At 41.5% G+C, this 24,536-nt stretch overlaps 1 protein-coding gene across 5 annotated transcripts in view; it reads left to right on the top strand.

Moving 5' to 3' along the window:
- TAF3 (TATA-box binding protein associated factor 3) overlaps window positions 1-16,581 on the top strand; it is a 179,217-nt gene extending 162,636 nt beyond the window's left edge. For 2 of the 5 annotated variants that reach the window (XR_002804918.2, XR_011433856.1), the window contains exons 5-8: window positions 8,759-9,014; window positions 11,815-11,921; window positions 12,706-13,257; window positions 14,665-16,581. Coding sequence is in view for 2 of the 5 variants with exons in the window: in XM_003364333.5 (XP_003364381.2) it covers window positions 8,759-9,014; window positions 11,815-11,921; window positions 12,706-12,820 (478 nt within the window). In the remaining 3 variants the exon portion in view is untranslated. Of the gene's footprint in view, window positions 1-8,758; window positions 9,015-11,814; window positions 11,922-12,705; window positions 13,575-14,664 lie in introns of those variants that run through there. The other 3 variants (XM_003364333.5, XM_070254839.1, XR_002804919.2) reach the window with 2 other exon arrangements.
- The last annotated feature ends 7,955 nt before the right edge of the window (window positions 16,582-24,536 follow it).

Below are 24,536 nucleotides of genomic sequence, written 5' to 3'. Positions count from 1 at the left end.
TTTTATTACATGTTACATATGTTAATTATAGGTAAACTGAAAGAAAAAAACACCTATAATTCCACCGAATAGAGCCAATTTCTGGACATTTTGGTGTATATTCTTTTGCACTTTTTTCTGAGTACACACTCATGCATTCTTGTTTGCTTTTTTTCTCCCTCACAAATATTGGACTCTATTATGCATACTATCTGTAAACTTCTTTTGGCTAAGCATAGCATTTGTGTGTGTGTGTATGTATGTGTGTATCCTCTCTTCAAATATAACAGCATAGTATTTTGCTCATCATTTATTTAACCAATCCCCTATTTTAGGGTATTTTCAATTATAGTCATTCTAGTTTTTGGTTTTTTCGTAATCAATAAACAATGCTACAAATAATATTCTTTACCCCATATTTTCGCATAGTAGTCTATTGTCTCCTCAGGATGGCTCTTTAGAAGTAGAATTGCTGGTCAATACTTGTGCGTTTTTAAGGTTTGATAACCATTCAGAAATACTGTACCAACCACCCCTCTCATTCTCTCGTCTTCATAACACTAGGTGTCATCAGTCTTTTTAGTCTCTACCAAAAAAGGTATTTTGGTGTTGTTTTCATGTTCGTGTCTTTGATTACCATGAATATAGAACATTTTTTTCCTTTCTATTGGCTGTTTGTGTTTCTTCTATTCTGTATCACCTGCTTGTGTTCTTTGCTCATGTTTTAATAAGAATGTTAGTCTTTTTATTTTTGATTTGAAAGAACTCTTTATATATGAGCTACTGAACCCTTTGTCCTGTATGTTGCAAATAATATTCTTCATTTTGTCTTTTGCCTTTGCTTATGATGTTTTAAAAATTTTGTGCACTCAAATCACTGTTTCCTTTTATGGTTTCCACTTTTGATGAGATACTTAGAAAATCTTCCCCCAAGCCAAGATTAAAAACATATGTTTACTTGCTTTCTGGGTCATTTTGATGGTTTTGCATTTTCTTCTACCAAATCTTTAATCCCTCTAGAATTTATGGTTTATGATATGCCTGTAATTTGTTTTCTTTTTTCCAAATTAACTCCACCTTCTTACAACTCATAGTAGAGCTAATTCTCAATTTCATATGATTTTTGTATGTCAGAGCTCATGACTATCTAAAAATCATTTTAGATAATAGGTTCAGTTGTTAGAATAGCTAATAAATAGTGAAATTGAAATAAAGTGATAAAAGGAACAAATTCTTTGCAAATAGTTTTCTAAGTTCCCACCCATCCGTCCTGTACATAGTGGCGCCCCTCCAACAGCCTCTGCTTGTTGACGCCTTAGATTTCCAGGCCTGCTTCTGCCTCTGGCCTGTGATCCCAGAGCTGAGTCCTGCCTCCTGCCCTCCTCCGAGTCACCTCCGTGAGCCCACAACTGGAAATGCCTGGGTTCTCCCCAGGCCCCTAACCTCAATCTGTAATTGCTTCACTTTCTCTCCCTCTTCTCTCTCCTCTTCGTCTCTTTTCACTGATAGCCATGTTTCCTCACCTGTCTTTTATCCCATCTTTCTTCCCATATCATAGTGCATATTACTAGGCAATTTTTTCCTATAGTTTTTATTGGCTAGAAAAATTACCAAACCTATCATTTCATCTAGGAAATCACTGCTTTCAGGACCAGCTTTTGTTTGTGTTTTTTTGGTTTGATTAATAAAATTAAGTATGTTCAGATTTGTAAGATGCCTACTAATGCCAGTTACCATGTTAGATGCTAAAGCTACAGCAATAAAAAGCCTTGCTATTCCTTTGTGGCGCTACCAGTATCACAGGGCTAACGAATCTATGTACAGACTGTTCAAGTTATTCTTCAGCCTTATGAAATTTATTTGGTCAGTTTTTTCAAGGTATTCTTGAAAGAGTGAGTATTCTGTATTTGTTGAATATGGAGTTTTAAAAATGTCCTTTGGGTCAGTTCTGTTATTTTTGTTCTTTCTTTCAGACCTTCTATATATATCCATTCTAGTTTTTTGACTGCTTACTCTGTCAGTTACAGAGAGAGAGATGCCAAAATCTCCAATTATGATTGTGGTTTTGTCTGTTCTTACACTTCCGTTAGTGTTGCCTTATATATCTTGGGGATATATTTTATTTTTAGGTGCATTCAAATTCTAAATTGTTACATCTTCCTGGCACGAACTTTTAAAATGATGAAGTTCTTGCCTTCATATCTGTCTTGTGTCATATTACTTTTCTTGTATTTACACGCTGTTTTCCTAGCCTCTTACTTTCAGCCTTTCTATTGCTAGATGTGTTTCTGGTAAACACCATAGTGTTGGGTTTCATTGTTTGCTGGGGTTTTTTCCTCCCCTTTTTTTGGTGAGGAGGATTGGTGCTGAGCTAACATCTGTTGCCAGTCTTCCTCTATTTTGTATGTGGGACACCACCACAGCATGGCTTGATGAGCAGTGTGTAGGACCGTACCTGGGATCGAAATCGATGAACCCTGGGCTGCCGAAGTGGAGCATACAAACTTAACCACTACACCACCAGGCTGGCCCCCTAAGTTTCATTGTTTTACTCAGTCTGACAAGTGAATCATTTAGACCATTTACATTATATAATTATTGATATTTGAGTTAAAATCCTCCTTATTTTGGACTTTCTATTTGTCTTATCATTCTGTTTCTTTTTCTCTCCTTTCTTTCCTTCTGTCAGGTTGGTCATTTGTTTTATCATTCCATTTTTCTCTATACTAGTTTAGAAGTTATACATACACTCTGTTCCTAATCTTGACATGGTTACCCTAGAAGTTACCACATTTTAAAGGTAATAGCTCGACATCTCCTTCCAGAGAAGAGGACGTTAGAACACGTTAGCTCTCTTCCCCCACTGCTGGTTTGCATATTATTATTTCCATATGTTTTATCTTTTTTTCTAGTTCCACTGTGTATTACTATTGTTTTCTTTGGTCAGTGTGTGTTTAACTTTACCACCACATTTCTCCTTCTTCCCTGCCTCTCAGACCTTCTGATGGGGTCCTTCCTTCTGAAGTGCTTCCTTTAGAGTGTGAGGCACTCAGAGTGTGGTGCATGGTCTCCCAGAGCGTACGCCTTTCTAATAGTTTGTGTGATGAAGTGGATAGTATCGAAATGGGAAATACTCATAAAACACTTGCGCGTGTAAAATATGATAGTTGTCTTGAGGAAAAGCATTTGTGTCATTATTTAAGTTGAAAACCAACCTAGCTGCTTTTCTTACAAAAGACCATTTTTACTTGAAAGAGCAACTAACAATGGTTATTCACACTTGAATATTTGACCAACATTGCCTCAAAAATGAACAAAATAAGCCTGTTATTTCAAAGAAAACACCTGAGAGTATTTGACATAAGTGATAAAATTCAAGCTCTTAAGTAAAAATCAGAATTTTGGAAAACACGTCATTAAAAGTTGACAGTTCTTCAATGCTTTAAGAAAGTTTTGATGAAATAGAGGGTAACACCAACAAATGTGATTTTTTAATATTGTATGATGTGTAGATATTTGGAAGATCTGAATAAGTCAATGAACCAATATTCCAAATGACCAGCACATGATGTTATAAAATTGTCCTTGGATAAGATATCTATTCAAAGTGCTAGACAGATCAATGGATCTTAAAGTAACTGAATATGAAAAGCTTATTGATTTGGTTTCAGATTGCACATTGCAAACTTTTAAGAAACTACCACTGTTGCATTTTGGTTCAGTTTCGAGGAAGAATTTACACAAGTCTCTCAAAAAGCCATTACAATACTCCTCCCTTCTCTAGTTAGATGTGCATACATTGCGGAGAGTTGCAAAAATATAAATCATTGCCAGTCTTCTCACAAAATTGTTTTGTCTTGGAAAGTATACTTACTTTTCATTAGAAAAATGCTGTCCGTTAACAGGTAATGGTTTGTTATTGTTACTTTTTAATGAATTACTAAATCTTTTTAAATTTCTGTTACAATTCTAATATAGTAAATATTGACAGATATAATGCACACAAATAAAAGGTCTTTGGGTTTCTTAGTAATTTTTAAGAATGTAAAGGGGTCCTACGACCAAAAACTTTGCGAATTGCTACTTCAGAATTTCTTTAGTAAGAGTCCCCTGGTGGCCAGTCCGTAGGTTTTGCCTGCCTGAAAATGTCTTTATTTCATCTTTAATCTTGAAAGGTGTTTTCAAAGAGAAAAATCTATTTTTCTTTCACACATTGAAGATGTTATTCGACTGTTTTCTAGATTTTATCATTGCTGTTGAGAAGTTGGCTGTCATCTGTTTCTTCTTTAGAAGTAATTGTTCTGTTTTCCCTCCGGCTGCTTTTCAGACTTTCTCTTTGTGATGTTTTATAGTTTCACTCTGATGTGTCTAGCTGTAGATTTCTTTTTATTTATCTTGCCTGGGATTTGCTGGGCTTCCTAAGTCTGTGGGTTGGTGTCTTTCATTCGTTCTGTAAAAGTCTCACATATTCTTTAATGTTTTGCCTCTGCCCCGTTCTCTCTCTAGAATTATGATTAAACATGTACTAATTAGATCTTTTTATTGTATTCTCTTGGCATCTCCAGGCTACATTCTAGATAATTTCTTCTGTCCTGTTTAGTTTACGGTTCTCCCATCCATTGAGTTTTAAATTCCAGTTATTGTATTTTTCATTTCTAGAAGATCTGTGTAGTTCTTTTCAAATCTGCTAGGGCATTCTTTATTACCTCCTATCACCTGCAGATAATTTCAAACTTTGCCTTTTATTTTTGTAAACACTGTAAGCAGAGTTGTTTTAGAGTTGATAATTCTAGTATCTGTGGTCTTTATGGGTCTCTTTAAACTGCCTGTTACTTCTTCTGCTTCTCCCTGATGCTACCTGGCTTCCATGTATGTTTGGTTATCTTTGATTATATGCTCCTATTTTTCTTAAATAGTTATTTATTAATACTAACATTGATTAATTTCTTTTTTTTCTGCTTTTTCTCCCCGAGTCCCCCCAGTACATAGTTGTATATTTTAGTTGTGGGTCCTTCTGGTTGTGGCATGTGGGACGCCTCCTCAGCATGGCCTGATGAGCAGTGCCATATCCATGCCCAGGATTTGAACCAGTGAAACCCTGGGCTGCTGAAGTGGAGCACGCGAACTTAACCACTGGCCCCAATATTAATATTAATTAATCAATAATCAAATTATTGATTAATTAATATTAATATTATGAGGTATTAATATGAGGCCTAGCTTTCAAGTTGCTTCCTCTCAGGATGATTAGTGTTGAGTATGTGGGCACATTACAAGCCCAGATTACTTTAAATATAGTGTCCTGAACCACCAGAGCAGAGAATTCATGGGCTTCTGATTCACCCTGCCTAGTCGGTGCAGCCTGCTGGGAGCCTTCCTGTGGGAAGGGCATTCTTTTACTTCCCCTTTGGCAGTCCTGGGCTTTGAAACCTGTCCTCTTTATGAAAACCAAAGGTCAGATGCACCTCTGTACATGCCCTCAGGGCAAAACACCTGGGTTCTACTTCCTCTCAGGATTCCTTTTTTTCTTTAGATTTGGTTTGAACACCCACATTTTAAACCAGTATGGGAAACTTGCTCTAAAACTGGTGTGTTTTAAAAATTTAACCATAAAAATGAGGAGCTTGCCCCCTGGATATAAATGCCATAGTAATGACTTTGCACTCCCACCTTAGTTGTGAGACAAAACTCACTCAGTCAGCGTTGAGAGACAACCTTTATAGTTGGGATCACGGGTGCTGAACCCAGGTGCCTGGGTTTAATCCTGGCTCTGCCACATGGTCGGCTATGAATCTGGGCAAGGTGCTTCATCTTCTGTGCTGTGGTGTCTTCATCTTCAAAAGGAGGGGAGTAACAGTGCTCATTACCTCATTTGGTTGTCATGAGGATCAAGTGAGAGAGGCAAGTACGCATTTAGCACAGTGCCTGGCATGCCCTGGCTTTCGGGTGCTTAAGACGGTTGAGTACTTAGTCAGTGGTCGAAAAATATACACTGTTAATCATGGTAAACATTTGTGGCGTGTCTCCTGCACAGACAGCCTGTGTGAAATTCTCTTGGTCTTTGGCTGTGTTCAAGTTAGGAAGGCAAGCACACTTGAATGAAACAAGGGGAGAGCAAGTAGATAGCATTAACTATTTGCTTACATAACAGTGGAATTTTTGAAATAATTTAATGTATTATAAACTTCTAATCAGAATAGCAAAGAAATGAGTGCTTTTTGGTGGGGGTGGTTTCTAAACTAGGACTTGGAGAAAGTGGAACTGTGCAGGCTGGTGGTGATGACGCCTCAGGGTGTCGGCAACAGCCGTGACGTGTATCTGCGGCTGGTGCTGACACTTCACAGTTGTACATGTTGCTCTGTGTCCACTGTGACCCTCAGAGGCAGCTGTATGTGTTTACCCTTTGTTGTCTTTAAAGCCAGGCCTAGGAAGTTAAGTGTGAATGGCACAAAGAGATGGGTGGGTGCCATCGCCTTAGAGAGCAGCTTAGGACTCCTTGTAAAGGTGAGACTGTGCCTACCCTCTGACCCAGCAACTTTCATCTCTAGGAACATAGCCCAGGAGATTGTTGAACAGATTTACAAGTTAACGTGTAACATTGTGAGTTGCCACGTCCTACCCTCAGTAAGGCAATGGACAAAAACCCTTTGACCTATTCATACTATGGAATACTACATAACAATTAAAATAGGTAATATAGGGGCCAGCCTGGTGGTACAGCAGTTAAGTTCTCATGTTCCACTTTAGTGGCCCAGAGTTCACCAGTTCAAATCCCAGGCGTGGACCAATGCGCCACTCATCAAGCCATGCTGTGCAGGCGCCCCACATATGAAATAGAGGAAGATGGGCACAGATGTTAGCTCAGGGCCAGTCTTCCTCAGCAAAAAAGAGGAGGATTGGCAGCGGATGTTAGCTCAGGGGTAATCTTCCTCAAAGACAAAAAGTAATATAGATCTATATGTATCAACATGGATAAATCAAGAGACATAAAACTAAGTGGGCAACTAGTAGAGAAGTAAGTTCTGGGGAGCTAATGCACAGCATAGAGATTATAGTCATCAATACTGTGTTGTAAACTTCATAATTGCTAAGAGGCTAGGTCTTAACTGTTGTCACAAAAAAGAAATGCTAACTTTGTGACATAATAAGGGTGTTAGCTAACACTACTGTAGTAATCATATTGTAATGTATAACTCTGTCAAACCAACACGTTGTACACCTCAGACTTACACACTGCTGTATGTCAGTTATATCTCCATAAAAAAACTGAGGAAAGCTAATTGCAAAGGAGAAATACAGTGTGATATTGTTTATATGGTTGAAACATGTAAAACAGTAGTACAGTATGTGTCATTTATGGGAGGTACAAAGGCAGAAAAAGTACGAAGAACGAAAATAGAAAAACAAACCTGTCAGCTTTAGGGGGGTCACTTCTGGGGCACAGCGGGGGAGAGACCTGAAGCAAACACGGGGAAGGGCTAAGGTCCGTTTATCTCGGACTGTCACCGAACCTGTTACCTCATATTCTCTATGCTTGGAATGATATGTAATTCTTTTTAAGTAAAGAAACCTAAAAAAAGAAGAAAAAGAAAGAGTTTTGGAATCAAAACGACCTTGGTTCAAAGCCTGCCACCCATTTACCCAAATTCCTCTCTCCAGTTCTGTGTCCCCATCCATAAAATGGGGACACCATAACTCCTTTGACATTGTCGTGGGACTCGATGAGATGGTCGAGAGTGTAATAGTGAGCTTCTTATAGGCGCCCAGTAAACAGTATTTCTAAATGACTTACCCAAGGTCACCTAGCTGGCCTGTGGCAGGTCTGGGATTTGAACTCAGCTCCCCTGACTCTGAGTCCAGTGCTTCGTCCACCGCATGAGTACTATGAATAAAATGTTGCTAAGGAAGGGACAGCTCTAATTATCAGTCGGTAACATCACTGGGAAAGGAGCTCGAGCTGCTTTTCTCTCCCGGGGAGCGAAAATGCACTCCTGCGACTTGACCTTTCTCCCCAGCCCGTCTGAGAATCTTAAATCTTTAATGCCTGGCCATCAAGCCAAATCCAGAAGTGAGAAAGTCTGGCATTCAGAGTATTCAGAGTAGGAAACCCTGGAGTGGAGAAAGAGGTGTATATATGAGCTTGGTTTAAGTTACTGTGTCCAGCTTTGGTAGGTTAAGCTGCAGGTCTTAACAAGCCCAAAGTCTCAGTGGCCTCCAACAGCAGTCGTTTACTTCTCACTCCTGTGACACGTCCATCATAGCTCTGCCCACGTCCTCTTTGCCCTGAGTGTGAGCTGACGGCCGTTGGAGGACTCGCATGCAGCACACAGAAAAGAGGGAAGCTCGGCTTTGTGATGGCGCTCAAAGCTTCTACGCAGAAGTGGCACACGTCACTTCCACTCATGTTTCATGGGCCACGGAAGTTCCTTTGCCAAATCTGAAGTCAACAGAGAGGGGGTGTATCCGGCAACAGGGGGAACAAACACACTTACTCTAAAAATAGTTACATTTCTGTGAATAGTACCTGTGTATTGGTTGCTAAAAGTGTCTACATAGCTGGTCACTGAGGGACAATTTGGGGAAATAAAAAATGAGGCTGAATAAGTTGAGAGGTGAATTGGTAAAGGGCTTTGAACTCTGAGGTCTGTAGCTATCTCTGGACTGTCCAAAGAGTATTTTGCCAGCAGAAGAATAACGTTATTTTGTGATAATGTTTTTAAAGATTTGGTTTGATTCGACCTCCTGTTTTGACTTTTCCTTCTCTCTCTCTCATTGGCAGTGTCATCAGCAAAGTGGTGCCTGCGCCCGAGGCTAAGCCAGCGCCCTCTCTGAGCAGACCCAAGACCCCGCCACCTGCGCCAGCCCCAGCCCCTGTGCCTGTGCACGTCACCCCCGCCCCGGTGCCTTTGCCACTCCTCGCACAGTCCACCACGTCCCCTGCCTTGATGCCGTCTCCGTCTCCCGCCATCTCTGGAGCCGGAAGTTCCAAAGCCCCTGTCCGGAGTGTGGTCACGGAGACGGTCAGCACTTACGTGGTATGCTACCTTTTACTTTTGTAGTATTTAAGAAAAAGTCACTTGAGACTTGTATCATGAAATGTTTTCAATTAAAAAGCAGTGTCATAAGTATCATTATTGAATTTCAGAGGCAATTCTTTATGACTGGAAAGGTATTTTCAGTGCATTTGCAAGCTTTTGGCTGAAAAGTATTGTTTTATAGTGTTTGCATGTTTAGTCTCCATAAATACTGTCAAAGCATTGCTTTTCTTTATATTGTTTTAGAATATGACTATAAACAAATTTAATAACATCAATATATAAATAGAGAGATGAATAGTGATATTTAAATCCCATGTTGAATCTCTTGATCAAGCAATTAAATTATTCACTTAAGAGCATGATTTACGTAATGTGCAGAGATCTGATGAGCCAGCTGCCGTTTCTGAGTAAGAGCAGTAATTAGAGTATTTCTTTGGCTAAGGCCCAGAAAACACCAGGGCCTGTGGATGAAAGGGAGCTGGTTTTCAGAGCGCAGAGCCCCCTGAGTGCCCGAGCGTGTCTTCAGGTGGCAGAACGTGCCTTGTGGAAGGAGTTCTCATTGTGCTCGTGGGACTGTCTTCAGGTCTGAGTCACACCCTGAATTGAGTCTAGGAATGAAGGGTTTGTGTTAATATGTCCTTTGGACGCGGTAGAGTGACAGAAACACACAACAGGCACATAGAGGTACTCAGTGCGCTGACATTGCCGTGACCACCAAGTACACAGACCGTGGGCTGTGAGCTCGTGACAGCGGTCTCTCTGCATAGATGGAATTGGAAAGTGGCTGGTAGGACTCACGATAGTTGTTATATGTCATGCAAATATTACATCTCTTTAAAGGTGGTGTGGAAGGAAATTTCAACAAATCATTAAATATTGGAGGCATTAGATACAAAAGATAAGAAAATCTCAGAAGAATTAAGAGAAGATATAGTCATGAAAAATTAACAGAAAAATATTAAATTCACAGTTCAAGACAAAACTAGAAGATGCGATACAAAAGTCTGTGATCTTCAAATTGGCCCATTTGAGGACCAGTTGCTGTAGACGTTTAATTAAGGCCACATCACCCCAAGATGGGATGATCAGGAAAGATTTTATACTCAACCTCCTCAGCCTCCATTTCTGTTTCTGTAATTAAGGGGTTATGTTAGACTAGATGATTCCTAGAGTATGTTCTAGCCCTGAAATTTCAGATTCTTCAGTGGATTTTTAAGCTGACTTATTGGTATGGATCAGATTGGTATAGACAACATGGATGGGAAGCCTTCTGTCTCCTAAGAGACATTTCGTAGACAGAGGACAAAATTTGTGATTTGGAGGAAAGACATAGGCTATAGAACAACAAGGCTGATTTCGTCACTGCCCAATGGTGTGGCTTTGGACCTGTCGCTTACATTCCCCTAGCTCCCTTTCCTCATTCTTAACCTCTCCCAGGGTTGTTGAGGATGATTAAGCAAAGTAAGATGTTTGGAATAACTTAGTAAACTGTGAAGTGTTGAGCGTAAGTTATCATGGATGCTGCGGCAAATTTCTCATGTAGCAACAGAGTCATGGCCTTCTAATTCAGGAGAGGTCAGCCAGCAGCAGGACTGGCCATGCATGGCAGCTTCAGGGCATAGGATGCTGGGCCGGTCTTACCCCTAGACAGCGGGCACGTAGTGACTGTGCTCTCCCCTTGAAATGAGAGAGGGCTGGGTCCATGTAGCCGCCCACAGATTTCTTTAGGAAGCTTTCATGTCGACGTAGGTTGACTCTGAAGAGACTTTCTCAAAAATGGTCAGCCTTAAAAAGCACATCAGTAGAATGAAATAGTATCTATGCTCCTAATACATGCATCACACACCCAGAAAGCCATTTCTTTTCTGTATATCTAGTCACTGTTGTATTTGCAAGTACAGGAAGAGACCGTACCTCGCAAAATAAACTGAATGAAATTATATGTGGTGTTATTATGAAAACTTTTGAGAATTAGCTGTCAGTCGTGGCTGTTTTGAATGCCCAGTGCAGACTCTTTCTCCCGGATGGTTGTTAATGTGGAGGTGGAGCGAGTGGTACAGCTGGGGCTGCTTCTTGTTCGAACTGCTGCGTTAGGTAAAGCAAACTCCAGCGCTCACGGTGTTTGCAGCCAAATAACGTGAGAACATGCAGCTCTTTGGCCTCCTGCCTCCCCTGCTTCATTTGCCCTTTAGTTGATTGTACTTTACTGAAAATGTCATAAAGGGAATGGAAAGTTACTTAGTAACAACTCTTTTATATCCTTGATCTTATCAGCTAGTTCAGGAGAAGGGTTTGGCTAATAAGTAATAAGCTGATGCACGCACATTTGGCTGTATGTATTAATTCCAGGCCTATGAATGCGGCTGAGGGAACTGCGTATACTGGAGCTGTGTCGCTTTCAAAAATACCAACTGTTCCGGCCATGAAGACCCTGATCATTAAGAACTTACATATTTGCAGCATTTTTCTAGATAAAGGGGGCTGTCGGTCATTAGGTCATATTGTTCACAGAAATGATTATGAAATGCTTTGTTTTTATGACTTAGAAAAGAAAGTTTAAAACATTCATTAGAACTGTCTTATCGTGGAGCCCCTAGTGGCTGTTTTCTTTTTCATGTGATCCTAGGAGAGTGATGGCCATGATCATGGCTTTAATAAATTAACTACTACTTCTTTTTCATGTAATTTGCCAGTTTATTCGGTGTGCAGTGTAAAGTAACCGTTCTTATTCTACTCCCTTTTTGGTTCTTTTTGCCCTTTCCCTCTCTGTTCGCTCCCTCCCTGTTTAAACCCTCAGATCCGAGACGAATGGGGCAATCAGATCTGGATCTGCCCCGGCTGCAATAAGCCGGACGACGGGAGCCCCATGATCGGCTGTGACGACTGCGACGACTGGTACCACTGGTGAGCGCCCCAGCCCGGCCTGCCCCGCGGGGCTCCCCACCCCCGGTGATGAGTGACCGCGCCTCGGGTTTGCGCCCATTCCGCTGCTGTCCTGAGAACAGCAGACGAGCAGGATCACCGAGCCAGTAAAATGTGATTAGAAAGCACGAGTGTTTGGACTCTTGAGATTCAGCCTAAATTCCCAATATTCTGCTTAGCTTACACATCCTCCTTATTGAAAAAAAAGGAAATAGAAGGCTTTCCCCTTCTTTCCAGTGAGGCTCTGTAAAAGCGACAGTGCTTGACAGTGGGGCTGAGCTAACCCCTCTGAACACAGGTCCCAAACTGCAGATAAAGCGACCGCTTGTCTGTTTTTACACCTCTTCGGCAGCTCTCCAGAACTGAAGAAACTCTACCAAAATTTATGCCAATCATCTTCTCATTTTATCTTTAAAATACCTGAAATAAAAAGATAGAAATCCATTCAGTCACATGATACATGATAGCTATAAGATAAAAACAAAGCCGTTGCTCAGAAGAATCATACCATTTCTGGCTGAAAGGATGAATGAGCTAATTAATTTCTCCAGTAGGGCCTGTAAAAGGGGCATTATGTAATAGAATGACCCACCGCCCGACAGCCTGCTCCATAAATTACAGCTGTTTGACTCGGATTTCTAGTCGGTATACAATAGACTGAAAAATTACTTAATTATTTAAAATTATGTTAAAACATAGAAAAAGAATATGTATATAAGTAAAGCTTGTTTATCTGAAACTTTTGTGGGGCTTTTTTGCTGTGTAGGCCCTGTGTTGGAATAATGGCCGCCCCGCCGGAGGAGATGCAGTGGTTCTGTCCCAAGTGTGCCAACAAGAAGAAGGATAAGAAGCACAAGAAGCGGAAGCACCGGGCACACTGACGTCTCCGCGCCGGGACAGCGCGGCGGCCACGCGGAGGGCGCTGGGGCCGCGCCGCCATCCCGCCCGCACCAGGGTCCTGTGCAGAGGGACCCGCCAGACTGCGGACGCGCGTGCGCCCCCGGAGCCTCCTTCCGACGCCGAGCGCCCGCGGCCGGGCAGTGGATGCGGAACGCAAGCCGGGGCCGCGCGAGGACCGCCGCGCCTCCGTTTTTCTATTACCAGTGACAAGTATTATTAATAAAAAGACCGTAATCTTCCCCTTTGATCCCTTTGTCCTCTCCAGGGCCTTTTCATGAAGGTGTTAGACGAGAAGATGACGTGTAATGCCTTGACTGTGTCTAAGGATGATATGACTAGTCCGTGTACAGTTTCCGCCTCCGCCCTCCACAGTAAGATAATCATAAGAACATGAGAGACAGCTCCAGGTGGAGTACTGGTAAATATTTTTGTGATGAAAATATATGAAGCTCCCCCTCCCCCCCCCCCCATTTTTAGTACTAACATGTAAAATGTTCAGGCTTTTGTGAAATACCTTATATTTTTTAAGAAAAAGGTTTCTATCATGTCCTGTTTGCTTTTGTGCAAATTATTTTTGTTGACTCTCCCGTATTTTCTATCTTTGTTGCATTCTAACTCTGTCCTCCTTTAAACCGCTGGCGCTCTTCTCACCGCGTATACATTTCATCAACTTGTATGAAAACTCTTCAGACCAGAAGATCTCCCCTCATGTAAATAATAAATATTTATGAAGTAGTTATTTTTTAAATTTTTATCGTGTTTCATTCTGGCTTTCTCTGGAATCCACTGTGATTTCAGCCATGTCTGTAATTACCGCTTCACGTAAGCCGAGAAGGCTGGAAAAAAGAGCCACAGTTCAAAGCCACCTCCGTTGAACTGCCCGGCGCAGCCCGGAGCCTGTGGGCAAGGGGCCTGGCAGGTGCAAGGAGAACAAGGCGTTTGATAGTGGATGATTTGAAATCATTCTGTCATCTATTTTGTTTCTGTAAATTTCTTTGACTTAACTTTTATTAAAAGGACGTGTAGATTCCCCGAAAGTAAAAAAAAAAAAAAGTATACTGTAGCATTTTGTGTTTATATGGTTTTATTTCTGCAAATCTGTTCATTGATATTGTGGTTTAAGGCTGAAATGAAGTATATTATGAATTTTTTTTAAGAAAACTCATCAAATTTCAGGGTACCACAAAACTTTATTATATTACTATACTGCCCACTATTTATTGTATGTTATAGATGTCTGAGAGATAAACCAAATATTTTATTTTTAATGTAAAACATCAAATTTAATTTTATTAGCATATTTTAGCAACTTTGGAATAAATATGGACTTTTACTTGATTCTGAAATAATCCCAATTTGGACCAGTGTAATGGATATCTTGAATGCTAGAATATGGGCTTTGAACCTAATACAAATATATTAATAGAAATTGTGATTTTTTTAATGCCAAGTAAGTTGATATTAGTGTATGAATTAGTCATATTTTAAAACATATTATGTGGTTAGAGAAATGAGGTTTTCTGCCATGAATGTTAAATTGCAAATCAGTGGAAATGGAGTCGACCTTTTAAGAGTGCAGTATTTCATCGCCCTCCTTGTTCTAGAAGCCAAAATTTTTCTATCCCTACAAAGAAACAAAGCATCTATGTTGAGATACGTGTTTTTTGTTTTATTAATTTGACATCATCCTAAATACTTTATACAATATTTTCACATGCACAAATATACCCATTAGTGCTTTTTGGAGAGGGATGGGGGGGTGGGGAAGTGCAAAATAAAGATTATTGGCTATTTCATAGTTTGCTTTTCCATTTTCTTTATTTAGGATTTAGTTACTTGAGGCACGGTCAGTGGATCTAAAGTTGCCACGTTTAAGTGAGCCGGTCATGCTATGAAATAAGAATGAAGGTGCCTATATATAACTTCACCCCCGTCCTGCTGGCTGCGAGGCTTCAGCCCACATGACCTTGAAGGAATTTCAATCAGTTTGTTGTCCCTCGCTATTTCATGGTTGCTTTCCTAAATCCAGTTCATGATTTTATAAATGGCCTTTGCAATAATAAAACCAAAGAATCATTTTCAGGGGGCTGGAGAGCTCACGGGATTAGTAATGGATACAGAGCCTTTCCCTCTAGGTCAGTGAGTTGAATCCAGTCCAGGTCACTGGAGACCAAAGTTGCTCCCATCTTCTGACTGTTCAGTGGCCCGTGTGGAATGGACTGGTGGTCCCCGTCTCCACTGGATGGCTGTCCGTACGCCAACCAAAGGAAGTCCAAGAAACTGAAAAAGGAAATGTGGACTCAAAAATGAAAGACCTGTGTTAGAAAGTTGGGCAGAGTCATCCTCCATGAAAGAATCCTGAAGGAAAAGAGAGTAGCTTATCAATGCCACAGAGCTTACGAAGAGGATGGAGATTAACTCACTTTCATTAACAAAGTCGAACAAGACAGGAAAAGACGAGAGCGGGGAGGGCTACACTGGGAAGGATGATTTCATCAGGAGGAGAAGGTTAGCGGACCCGAGCGAGAAGAAGAAAATGGGTTTAGACTGGAGGGAGAAGGAAATCAGAGCGGCAGGAATTTGAGGAACTACTGTGGCTGAGAAAACTCGATGGAAAGGAATGGGAAGTATTTCCCTTTGGAGCATTAGAAGTCTTCCAGTTGTCAGTCAACTCAGGGACTGTTTTCATCTGACGGTAGCATCGATACTTTATAAAAAGAAGCAGTCAGGAAAAAATGGTCCTGGCTAGGATTTCATTGGAGGAGAAGATATTTAAGAAATAGACACCCTCCTCACTCCCAGGAAACCAGGAAACTCTTCTGCTGAGATAGTCTGCCTTCCGACCCCTGCGTAGCTGGCAAAGTGTGCTTTCTAGGACCGACACGCTGTTTCTCTTCCGCAGGTGTCTGCAGTTAAGTACAGCGAGCATCTTTATCTTCCAGCTGATTTGTGGTTCCAAACGTCCTGAAGAAAATGAGAGGGTATCAGCCTGCTGGCTCTGCCGGGCTTTTCTCCAGGATAAAATGCAGTGCATTACTGTCCTGTATCAGCTAAACGCCTGTATTCTCCTCTCAATAGGACGATTAGACAAAGACCTACTAACCGAAGTAGAGAGTGAGCACTGAGATAGGGAAACCTTGCCAGGAAGAATGCTGGTGAATGGAGTTCCCTGAAGCCATGCTGGCTAAGCTTCCGAACAGTCTGATGGCCAGTCTCTTCAGATCATAGCAGTTTTCTATAGACGTTTAAGTCTAAAAGCAAATGAATGACCCTGGCTAAAGAATGAAATAGATAATGTTGTGAATAACATCTTTCCACAATAGGTTCAGTCGTTCCACTAGGAAGCAATTCTTTAGGAATCTTGCATTAGTTATAGCCTATAAAGTAACTCTTAATCCATGCGTGCAGGCCAGTAGATGACCCTGGAAATTAGATATTTGGACGGACAGCTCAACAGTTTATTCTTAATATCGTTGAAACATCACTTTGGGTTTACGTGAGCTATTAAAACAACTGCTGATTGCCTTTTTCATCCTGGATAACTCGGTTTTTAATTTACTTAGTAAAAGAACAGTTTTAAACACTTTCATTCGTTCATTCAACATTTGCTGGGCACACTTCATGGAAATGGCACAAATGTATCAGACCCAAGTTCAGTTCTCCCAGGAGCCACTTCCGGGGTGCTCCCTGGTTTTGCAGCTGTTTCCGCAACATAGTATGTATTAAAATGTATTTCATCGAATCCTAAGCATCTTCCGTCCTTGTTCTTTTCCCATTTCCTTAGCCATAACCTTTCTCTCCACCTTAGACTGCAAGTGGCTTTTCATGTTGGTGGAGCTGTACACTCTGAAATGTTTATATTTACAACAAAATACTTAAAAGCTTAGCAAGTGGTTACATTACCTATCCTAGGAACTAGCAGAGTTGACATGATAGGAAATGTGTGTATATATACCCGCAGACGGATATACATCACACGACTTAAATGTGTTAGGCTTTTAGAACAGAAGCGTATTTTGAGTGCTTTGCCCTAAGCAATAGTTTCCTACTTTATCCTTGCAAGCTAGTCCATATTCTGTTTACTTTTTGAAGCTTTGGGGGGTTTCTTTGGGTTCGGTCTTGTTCTTGGATAGTGAAACAACCACTAATAGAATGAGACTATCTTGAGCAAAACAGCACAAACCTGAAGAATGTCCGTGTTACTGTCCATGAGGAGTTGACTACGGCCAAGTTAAATGGTTTGAAGAAAATGTGTGTGCTGCTTCTAATTAACTCGTTTAGACCTATAGAAGTACTTACCAGAGGTAGTTCAAATCGTCCAAAAATATTACCCAGTTATAGTCTGATTACTTCTTATATACTGTTTGGATTGTTGATCAAGACTTTTTCGCTAGTTTCTAGAAAGGGAATTCACTGTAAGAGGATTTCTAAATAACTTCATCTTTCCTTCGTTCTGTTAATTTTGACGTGGCTATTTACAACATTGACAAAAACAACAGGCCCAGAATGTCCGGCACTTAGCTATATCCATACCCTTCTCAAAAAAAGTCATTAGTCATCTCTCTAGGCAAGAGACGCCCATCACGCATGGTGGGGATGCAAAGATGGAATGAGCCAGGTCCCCAGTGTTGTAGAGAGCTCCGACAGGTAACTCCATGAGAAACGTGGTGCCCACCTCAAAAATGGATCCAAGTCAGAAGTTCTGACTGCTAGTTGACCAGTTTTCAGTGTTAGGTCTATGAGAATAAGGGACATGTTACCGCAAAATGTAAGCCAACACAGACATAAGAATATATATAGTATGAGTCCTTGTAAATAAAGCCCGGAAAGAGGCACACTGCACGTCTAGGGATGCAGACAAAGGGGAGCAAGCAAGGAGAGATCCTGGTAACAGTAGGGGTGGCGGCTTCCTCTGGGGCAGTGGGGTCTAGGTTGGGGGGCATAAGCCAGCCCGGGTACTTCTAGGGTACAGGTGATGTCTTATCTCTCCCCCTGGGAGGTGGCTAGACAACATCACTGTGTAATTATTTGTCAAAACTATAAAGTTGTAGCTATGTTTGTGTTTGTTATCCTCTACAATTAAAAAAAAAATTGGAAAAAAAAAAAGGAAGTTGACAACATCATAACCTTCCCAGGAAGAATTATTGGCTCTGAAACTGAATAAAAGCAAAAGATCGGGCCTCTCTAAGGAGATAAAGTCAATTGACTGGGATAAATGTATTCCTGATGCAATATATGTACATCAAGTTTTTTGTGAATCCCGTCATGCTAAATGTGGGAGGAGAGTCCGCTTAGAGGAACAGTAAGGTGAATTCTTACCAAGGGAGTAAGATAAGAGGGAAAGACATTAATAAATACTTGTATAGTTCAGAAAAAAAGAAAGGACAAGAGGAAGCAATTTTTTAACTTGGAAGGATTAGTGGGGCGGCTTCTACCAGAGCTTTCCAGTGAGGCTGCTGCCGAGGGCAAACTTCTAGAAGGTCAGTTGATGACCTCTCCAAGGTCATTTCTCCACTGAAGGCCCCAGATGGAAACAGGCCCTTGGGTGAGGTTGGTTTGTTTCTTTGGTTTTGGGGAGAGCGTAGCACAGAGCTGTCAAAATTTGAATTTGAAAACCTTTAGGTGGGGCATGCCACCTTCAGTGTGATCTGGGCGGGTGACCAGCCTGAGTCAGAGGACACTGCCCCTCTACTTTCAAGCACATTTCTAGTAACTTCGCTTCAAATCAACTAGTGTTTGAAGTACAGTCAGAGAAATATTTTTGGCTTACCATTTTCCCACCAATTTTTAGAAATTAAGTTGAATTGGCCAGACCTATTCCCCGTTAAGGTGCCCACAGGGTTTTTGACGGGCTTCGTGCATTAAATTGATACTTTCTGCTTTACGTATCTTCCTTTCAAATCACGTTTAGATCTCTAAGTGACTTTTTAGGAATCTAGATAGCATGATAGTGGCCAACAGCACACTTGCTTTTTAAAGGCAGAACCTAGATTTGTATCCTGGCTCTATTGCTCAGCTGTTGAATGAACTCGAATAAATCAATTCTCTAAATCTCAGTTTCTTGCCCTGAAAAGAGAGAATAAGAACATCTGCTTTGGATAGTCGTGGAAATGGAACGAAATCGCACGTAAAGCCTTTAACCCACGGGAAGAGCTCAGTAAATGATAGCTGTACTGTGGCTTTTTTTTTTTTTAACTTAATCCATTAATCTGAATTATCTTGCTCTTTCAATAATTTTTCAGTGCTCTATGAATTCTGGATTGTCTATGAGCCTCAGATTCTGGGTTTCAACACCCCATCAAAAACAGTGATCTTGATATTACAGTCAAGGCTAGAAAAGTTAGACAAGACAGTAATGAGGCAATTTTATCATCAGACAAGTTGATTATCAGACACAGAAGATCGCTGAGATAGAGACTTCCTCCCAGAGCCTTTTTTCTCCAGAGTGGGCAGTCCAGAGCAGTCTTACACACGTCTATATGGTAAACAGGGCTGGAGAGGACAGGGAGAAATACGCCACTGTCCCACACCCCAGTGCATTCATTCCCAGGATAACCACTGTTATTATGTATACATTGTATAACCAATGTTAATAAGCAGCGAGTCAGAATGCGATTGATTTGGCACTGGCATTTTCTGATTATTACACTAAACAATCTTGGAGAGCTACACGGAATAACAGACCACCGAGGATAAGCCATCGTTCGGATTCCCCTGTGCTCAGCAGGTCCATGGGTGCATGTCCCTTCTTGCACAACCTCAGGCCTCAGCTCAGTAAACGTATCAGATAAAGTGAGGAGACCCAACCTGCGCTTAAAATGAGCAGAGAGTTCTCAAAGCGTTCAATAGTAATCCTGCCGTGGGGATGCGGAACCCTACAGAGCACCCCCTGGTGGAGCAGCTCCCACTGCACCCCCTCTTTATCTGTTTAGGAATGTGTTCAACACGCGAGCGTCTGTGTTCCTTAGTCACAGCACTCAATCTCGGACCTCAGGCTGTTCAACAGAATTTTTGACAATGGTGGCAATGTCCTATAATTTCTGTACTGTCCGATACAGCAGCCACGGCCACACGGGCTATTGAGTGCTCGAAATTACTGCTACTGCAGTCAGAAACTGAATTTTTCATTTGATTTCATTTTAACTAATTGAAATTTAAATAACCACAGGTGGCCAGTGGCGACCACATTGCACAGTGCAGTTCTAGAACATCCGCAAATATAGATATTCCTTACTCACTCCTTCCTCGTAATCCTAGTCTTCCATGTGGCCCGGAAGGAGTGTGTGAAGGATGTTGTGCAAGAAGCACTAACATCACAGCCACACTTCCTAACTAGGTAGAGGCTGTCACTCCTGCAAGGGCCTCAGCCCTTTTGTTTTGAAGCAAAGAGATCGCATGAGCTTTATATGCTGTTGTAGCACTAACATTCTGGGTTTGAGATTTGAAAAGTTATGAACAAATGAGTTCTATTTAAGAGGTAGTGACAGGTGAAATCTATCCAATGACCATTACAATGTCAAACCCATAGGGGAAGGGACATGTGTGTTGTGGGATGGAACCCAATCAGAAACTACTTACCCCCAACATGTTTCGAGTTTGAATCTGGTTAAAAATAACATAAAGAATAGGTTTAAAGTTTAAAAAGGAAATGAGCTTAGGATACAAAAAGTTGGCGTGGGCCCGGACCCATGGCCAAGTGGTTAAACCTCCATGCGCTCTGCTTTGGTGGCTGGGGTTTGCGGGTTTAGATCCTGGGCGTGGACCTACTCCACTCACCAGCCACACTGTGGAGGTGTCCCACATACAAAAAAAATGGATGAAGATCGGCATGGATGTTAGCTCAGGGCGAATCTTCCTCAGCAAAAAAAAAAAAAAAAAAAAAAGTTGACACATGAGCCATCCCTTTTAGATTGTTCACTTCTTGCAAGAGCATATTTCAAAAAGGCACAGCAGAAGGAAATTTCTCCACTGGCATAATGCAAGGGTAGAGAGCTCTTGGTGGAGTGAATACATTTACTGACATTTCCTGCACTGGAATGTATCTTTAGTTACAAAAGTTAGATAAAATAGCATAGACACATTTAATGGTTTATTGTTAATGAAACGGAAAAAGGCAAGTGGACAGAAAGTTTAATATTTTCAACTTACTAACAATTTTTCATTCAGTACCTATTTTATGTATCCAGGAGTCTCTACCTATGTACAAAACATCAGTAGTCAGTGCTTTGTATAAAATTTTAGTGAAAATTTTCTACTGCATTGATGTACCCATTAGTATGAAGCTATGTTGTCCTTGTTCATATACATACACTGAATCTCTGGACATCTGAATTGCTTCCACGAGGTTTCTAGTATCTAGGAGGTAATATAAGCCCTTTCAACATCTACTTCATTTCTTGGATGGCTAGTTATTTTTGCAAATGTTTTATGTACAAATCATTGTCGCCGAACTTTGTTGCAAATCGTTAAAAGCAACAGAGAAGATCCACTTATCGATTACAAAATACCAAACCCTACTTGAGGGTTTCAAATTACCAGACCACCAAAACCAGGCTAGCCAATGTTTCAGTGTGTAGTCACAGACAATACAGCAATTTAATGCGGCAGAAATCCTGACCGAATTCAAAAGATGATGTTTCTGCCATAAGAGGATATTCACCCCTTTCCCAAGCAACCGGTCAATGTCGATGTCAGACAGTAGCCCACTTTGTCTCTGAGAAGCATAGCAAAGTCTGTGTATACAGATTCATCTGAAGGATGTTTATATAAAAATACATGGTGTCATTATTACATACAGCTCACAGCACTACCTATTTATATACATATTCGTGTATAATTTTTGCAATTATGCAGTTAGCAAACACAAAAGTCACATTAAACAGCTATGATTTCTAAGATGTATAATGCATTTGGAAACGAGCACAGTTGATAAGGGTTTGCAAGCCCCTATTTTGCATTCAGTTGTTCATCATGTTTCATTAGTGCTCAAAGATCAGAAGAAAAACAGAAGGTTTGGAGCAAAAGTCAGAGAGGTCCCGGGGAGCTGATCTTCCCCCAGTTCCTGTTCAGGTGTGGTGACAGCCCGTGTCACTAAAACAAACAAACCTGCACACAGCCCCGTGCTGGTCTCCACTGGCATTATCCAACTTTCTCCCACAAGAAAAGCTGGGCTTTCCTATGAAGTGGAGTAATGTCAGCAATTAGACCAACAGTATGTTCGAAGGCGAGCAGAAACAGTGCCCCTTATGTAAAGAAGCGGCACAAGGCTTAAAACGTGTGCTAGAATTTCAGTCATTCGTTGTTCAGACTCAGGTGAGGGCCCCAGCTCTTTGAGCCAAAAAAAAAAGAAAGAAAGAAAGATTAATCGTGTTGTACCTCAGCCAACCCACTAATCAGGAATACAAAATATGGTGCGAAGATATGAGGGCGCTCTAGAAATGCCGCCAGTTCTGAGGATGAAAGTAAATAGTCCAGATTCCCGGCCCCTCTCACACCTAATCTGATGGAGCCACCCAATGGCCCGCCACCGGGGTAAGTGGAGCTGGCAGGCTCCCTCGGCACTCTATCTCAGGCTTTTAAATGGATTTCTATGAAAAAACCCAGTTGAAGTGTCCCCTGGGATCAGCGTGGCATTCAGTTGCTAGCTGGCCCCAATCGGCTCAGCCACCCGCAGTAAACTCCCACCTTAATGGAAGCACCATGTGATGCCAGGGTCCACCCCGGCTCTGTTTTCAAGGTCTTTCCTGAAAGTTGGCCACAGAGATAACCTGTCTTCCATGCTATTTATTGCCTAGGAAGGAGGAAGGGTTGAGCCCGGCTCCTTTGGGATGTGAACTTATGGTTTCAGGGAGTCTGGGGAATCCAATCTGATGCTTTCAGGCCTGAGCTGCCCTAGAGGATGAAGCCAACCGGAATTTTCTCTTAGAACCAAAAAGGGAACTGAGTTACAATAGCTCTTTCTTATTTGTGACACATAAAAAAAACCACACACACAAAAACGCCTTGCTCTAGTACTTTAGGACGTATTAAACCTGTGGCTTCGGCAAATAGTAATTTTTCTACATTAAGAATGAATTCCCTTTAATATTCTTTTTATGAACGGAAACATCCTTTCACCTGGGACCTCCAATGACTGGTGGCAAATCTGGTTAACTTCAGAGACCCAATATCGCTTCTTCCATCAAAATTGATTAGTCTGCAGGTTAGGAAAGATGGCACACTCAGGTCAGACTCCTCCCTTCTTCCCTAGCGTCTTAGCAAAGATCAAATTCAAATGATGTTTTTAGTAAAAAATGGTTGCCTTCTTTCAAGAGATTGCATTAAAGATAACGGTGTAAAGATAACTCTTTTCACCAGCGCCACAGTTTGCTCTCTTTGTAACTGCATTTATGAAACAGCTGCTTTCAGTGGCCTTTGAGGTTTTCAATTTGGGTGGGTTCTGGGCATACCGTTTCTTGTGGCTCCATCTAGTTAAAGGAATGATGTTACCTCTGTAGGCAAGACGTCATTTAAAAACAGGAAAAAACTTACCTCCTTGGCTTTTAAAAATAAACCCTTACTGGGGCTGGCCCCGTGGCCGAGCAGTTAAGTTCGCGCGCTCCGCTGCAGGCGGCCCAGTGTTTCGTTGGTTCGAATCCTGGGCGCGGACATGACACTGCTCATCAAACCACGCTGAGGCAGCGTCCCACATGCCACAACTAGATGGACACACAACGAAGAATATACAACTATGTACTGGGGGGCTTTGGGGAGAAAAAGGAAAAAATAAATCTTAAAAAAAAATAAAATAAAATAAACCCTTACTGAGCGGTCAGTTTTGGGTAACACTTTGCAACTTCCAACATGTTGCACGAACCGGCATCTCTGGCCACCATTTTGCTCACAAGTGTTGAAAAGCATCTTTTCACCTGTTTGCAGTTACCAGAAAACCGTTTGCGTTGATTTCTCAAGGTTCTGCCACTCTTTTGAAGACTGGTCTGCAAAATCCAGGTCCTCAGACCGGCTCAGGTTTCCCGGGATGGGAACATAACATGCCCTGAATAAATATCAAGAGTCACTTGATTCGGAGGCTTGGCTGATGGTTTAAAATTATCTGGAGAAAATCGGGCGCTGACGTCCCATGACACGTGTACTCACACAGGAAAATACTGCCTCCTCGTTTGAAAGAGCTAAAAATTTGCGCCCCATTTCTGGCACTTTAAATAAAGTTCCAGTTCCAGGATTATTTATCATGGTTAGTGGTTGCCATCAGTCATGGAAAGTTAACAAAGACCTATTGGGTTTATCTATAGGCAGCTAAACAAACATATCTTGCTCTTCTGTTATCTTCTTGTTAACAAAGCCCTATCAGGATGTTCTAAGCATCAGCGTTTACTGCACGGGGGCCCTTTATCTGGGATGATATATAGAGAGCCCATCAATTAGGGTGAGCATTAGTAGATACCTGCCATATATTCAAGAGAGCCTGTCGTGCTCTCTTCTCTCCTGGCATAGACACAGTGAAGGGTGGTTTTCTAGGTGGTGTCACCGCTCTCTCGCTGGGCTTCCCCCTCCATGGCGGTAGTTACACTGTCAGAGTGCCTTTGGCCCAGGCAAAGCTGTGACTTTGAAACAAAGGCAATGAACAGGGCTGCTTTTCTCCACAAGCTTCCACAACCCCAGAGGACGGAGGTCCCATGTAGCGATATTGCAAAAACA

This window comes from Equus caballus, chromosome 29 (assembly GCF_041296265.1).
Source record: "Equus caballus isolate H_3958 breed thoroughbred chromosome 29, TB-T2T, whole genome shotgun sequence".
Classification (NCBI taxonomy): domain Eukaryota; kingdom Metazoa; phylum Chordata; class Mammalia; order Perissodactyla; family Equidae; genus Equus; species Equus caballus.
This window is presented reverse-complemented; position numbering and strand designations above follow the sequence as displayed.